General features: G+C 52.0%; 1 protein-coding gene across 1 annotated transcript in view; it reads left to right on the top strand.

Annotated features, from left to right (window-relative positions):
* The window catches only part of CSPP1 (centrosome and spindle pole associated protein 1), a 35944-nt gene that overhangs the window by 30528 nt on the left and 1167 nt on the right, over positions 1 to 4249 (top strand). The window contains exons 26-31 of the mRNA XM_010144037.1: positions 45 to 190; positions 727 to 881; positions 1980 to 2021; positions 3200 to 3263; positions 3476 to 3585; positions 3719 to 3869. Of these exons, the coding sequence (XP_010142339.1) occupies positions 45 to 190; positions 727 to 881; positions 1980 to 2021; positions 3200 to 3263; positions 3476 to 3585; positions 3719 to 3869 (668 nt within the window). The remainder of the gene's footprint in view (positions 1 to 44; positions 191 to 726; positions 882 to 1979; positions 2022 to 3199; positions 3264 to 3475; positions 3586 to 3718; positions 3870 to 4249) is intronic.

The following is a 4249-nucleotide window of genomic DNA, read 5'->3' as shown; positions in this document are numbered from 1 at the left end:
CGGTTCGTGTTACACCGTGTTCTGTCCTTTTACCCACCCCTCAGCGGGAGGAGAGAGAAGAATCCCAGGGACATATTTGAGATGGCCAGGCTTCGCCTGCAGGCGCCAGTCCGGAGACCCTTGTCAAAGGAGGCGCGAGATCCCGTCAGCATGCAGAACATCTGGGAATTTAACGAGCTCAAACGCAGAGGTAGGTACAGCTTCCTCTTGCTGGTGAAGGAAGGTAGTGAAGCTTCTGCTTCTTCCCCCACCTGAATCCACCCGGGATTTAAAGACAGAAGCACCCATCAGGTTCTGCACCCACCAGCTGCTGCCCGCACACCCCCGCTCTGTGGCAGTGTTTTGTCTGTGTGTCTGTCTCGGTGCTGGCTGTGTGTAGGAGTGCAGGCAGCTCCCGGCACCGTAGTGCGGAGGTACCGCTCAGAGCACTCGCCTGGCTGCCAGCCCGCGCCGCTCACGCACTCACTGTCGGGATGTTACCGAAAGTAGAGGGAATTTGATTTCGCCTTTTTACCCACCAGTGAAACACCGTTCTGTGTAACTTTTTGCTTCTCCTTTACTAGAGAAAAACACTAAATTATAAAATCATTGCTAATGTGGCTTGTCCTACTGGCTGATGAAAGCATTGGTTTTAGTATTTTTATGACTTTGTAGCTGGTACTTGAAAAAATGCATTTCAGAAATGTTGGTTTAGGGAAAAAACTGAATTTCGTATCTTTGCTCTAGATTCTGAAACACGCGTGGGCTTGAGGCACATGTATCCTGATCCTCCGAAAGACGACCAGACTCTGGAGATTCAGCAGCAGGCGCTGCTGAGGGAGCAGCAGAGGAAACTGGACAGAATGAGAATGAGGAGAGAAGCAGAAGGTAAGGAAGGAATGGTCAGGAATGGAAGCAGAGAACTGCAGTGAAAATTTTCCTGTTGTTGTTTATTTGTTTGTATTGATAAGAATTAAAAACTACCAGCTCTAGTTCTGGAGGTTTTTTAACAACAATCGATAATTTGGAGAGGTTTCTCTCCATTATTGGGGCTTTTTGTGCCCTAGCTGTGAAGCTCGGACGGAGTTTGAAGTATGGCAGTTTAGCACTAGCAGCACCGGGGGTGTCGGATGCCATTAACCTCCACCCTCTTAACTCACAAACATTTTCAATCTAAGAGAGATGTGACACGTCTAGAACTTAACATGTGCAGATGATGCTGAGGAAACCAAACCCCTCGCGCTAAGGGAGGGAGGATGACCCGAGTTACAGTAAGAGGGCCGCTGCCTGAGCTCCTGGGCACGCTGTGGAAAGCAGCTTTGTTTAAGTGCTTTTTCATCCAAAGTCGTGGTCCTGGTTGGCAGCCGCGGGTCCCCTCGTGTGTTGCCCTGCCCACAGACTGCGGGCGTCTACGTTATTCAGTCCACTCTTGGACAGGGCCTTTCTACGAGCATTTCCAGTGCTGTGAGCAGCTCAGAAGTGGTTCTGACTGTTGGGGAACAGAGAAGTTCTTCAGAACTCAGCACAGTTCAGTGCGGTTGAGCACTTAAAGGTGTGACGCCCGGTTCTCACCGGCCACACAACTAGCTGTGTTCCTTTTCCGGGTGCCCCGCGGGTGTTGAACGGGGAAAGGTTGGCCGTGCTCGGTGCTGAGCAGTGCAGTTCCAGTGCGACCAGTCTGTTTGCTCTTTGGGGGAGGCTGGTGAATCCAGCCGGCAGGAGGGCTGGTACCCGCTCGGCGCTCCGAGCGGTGACACGCTGCGGGTGCTGTTTGATCTCCCCAGTGCTGCAGGGACTGGCGAAAGGCAACAAGAACAAGCTGCATCGAGGTGTTTAAAAACACTCGCTGCGCTGTGTGGCGTTTCCCTGCCGTTACGGGTGGAGCCCCACGTTGTTGCAATGATACGCTGATAAACCGTGTAGTGTGTTCCAGCACTAACTGTGTTTATGTCCACGCCATCGGTTTGCCCCTCGCCGATGCAGCTGTTCTTGATGATCAGGGTGATTCCGCTTCTGTCAACAGCCCACAGACCATGGGACTGGTAAGAACGAACCAGGTTTTTTATTCTGTTACTTTGCCTTTTTCAAGTGTGAGAAATTGTGTGTGTTTTCACTGGTTTGGAGAAAGGAGCTGCGCTCCAGCAGCAAGTCAGTCCGCTTAGTCTCCTCCCTCGCTTGTCAGTATGAGCCAGGGCTGCTTTACACTGGACACTCAAGTTGTTTATCTCTGAATACAGCAATAGTCCAGCTGTTTAACTCCCCTCTTCCCGCGTCCCTTGGTACGTGTTTCACATTCCTGTGCCGTTAGGCTGCTGCTGGGGGTGGGAATGGGGGCTGCTCCAAGTGCTGGTGGCTTCAGCGATGCACGTGGCAGTCGGGAGTTAGATCTCTTGTCTCCAGTGGGATGTTGATTTTCTGACCTGGTGAGAACAACCAAACCAAGTGCTGTCAGATTGAAATTCTGTGCTAATCCAAACTGCAGGGGAAGAGTTTGGTTGTATCCCATGGGAGTGTGACACTGTACAACACTGGAGTCTGTGCAGCAGCAAAGCCCTTGAGCCTCAAGGGTGATACTGTACCTACATGCAGAAATGAAACTTTTTTATTAGAGAAAAAAAATCACCGTAATGCATTTTATAGTTGAAATTTATTGCCTAAAACTCTTCTCCAGAGCAATGCTTTGCAGTACAAAAACTGTTGCTTCCTCTGATGGCTTCTACTGCTGATTCCAGAGTGGTTTCACCATGAATTATCCCCCAGCAGAGTGTTTCTAACAGCAGCTGCAGCTGTGCAGCGAACAGAAATACTGCTCTTAGTGCTTGTTATCACTGTGAAGAAACGTCTCGTTCTAATGCTGTAACGTGAAAGAACACGTGTGGTGGGCTACGGGAAACTGAGGAACGGTTCTTGATTTCAATGCTGGTACAAGGCCGGGGTGCAGCGCTCCGTGCCGGTGCTGGCTGCTGCGGAGCTGTCTCCAGCAGTGACCCCTGTGTTTCTGTGGCAGCGGCTGCTGCGTGCGGTGGTTTCAGCACACGGCATTCAACCCCTGAGCACTGGAGACGGCAGCAGGTACCGAGGGCTGCCCCGTGGCTCGTAGCCGCCCCGCCAGGAACATGCAGAGCGTGGCAGGGCTGCAGTTTGCTTGGCAGTTCATTATAATGTGGCCTCAAAGAGCTGAGCCCCCTGAATTTGTGTGTCTTCTGTTTCACTTTTGTAGTTCAGGAATGAATCTGAGGAATTCTTGAAAAATTCACTGTTGGAATCGGACAGCGCTTTTATCGGTGAGTTTATCCCTCCCTTCAGCCACGTTATGAGTGTACAAACACATCACCTCCTCTAGCACTTGCTCTTCTGCCTTTGGATTGCTGCCAGCTCGGTGCAAGACGGCCTAATGCTCCCAGTCCTTTGACTCCTGTCACTAAATCATACTGGCTTGTTCGAACAGTGTCCTGTGCTCTGATCGCACTGACAACGATTTCACCTCTTTTTCCAGGCGTGAACGGGGAAACGTTTCCCGACATAGGAGAAGATCATCTCTTGCCACAGCTTCCACGCTCTGCCAGGGAGAGGAGGCAAAGGCAGCAGGCGGCTCTGGAGCGCGCTGTACGTAGGGAAGGGGGTTGGCTTGAACGTGAGGGCGGTGGCCGGAGGCTGCAGGCAGAGCCATGTGGCTGTTCACCCTCTGACAAAGGACTCTGTGCTCTGACGGGGTTGTGCATGTCTGGGCTCTCCGCAGGAGGATGTTCTGCAGGGCCCGACACCGCTGCTGCAGCCTGACAGCTGCTCTTCGCACTCGCTCCCCAGCCTTAACGTTGGTCAGTTGAAAGACAGGAACGAGCAACGGCTGCACCGGCTGGCTGAGCTCCGGCAGGGCTCGGCTCGCTCGGGTGAGCTCCGCATGGTAGAGATGATGCACCGGAAGTGAAGTCGTTACAGTAATTAAAGGAACAAATATTAACAGAGTGCCTGTAGTTGAATGCTGAGCAACTGGCTCAAACGTAACAATTATTTATAGAGTCTGTCGCTGCTGGAAGAGGTTCCCCAGCAAAGTTCAACACAGCTCTTCAGAGGAGGGCAGCAGGACTCGCATGTCCGCACACGGGCTGAGAAATGGTGTGTCAGGAAGTAGGTAAATTTCTAGTTCATTGGGAGTTTGTTTTGCTGACACATGGATGGTTCAGCACCGGAGGCTGACACCGACACCTCTCGCTGTATGTGCACTGGAGTGACGGGGTGGGTCTTGTGACCAGACCGTGCATCGAATGGC

Source organism: Buceros rhinoceros, unplaced genomic scaffold (genome assembly GCF_000710305.1).
Source record: "Buceros rhinoceros silvestris isolate BGI_N320 unplaced genomic scaffold, ASM71030v1 scaffold9139, whole genome shotgun sequence".
Lineage (NCBI taxonomy): Eukaryota > Metazoa > Chordata > Aves > Bucerotiformes > Bucerotidae > Buceros > Buceros rhinoceros.
This window is presented reverse-complemented; position numbering and strand designations above follow the sequence as displayed.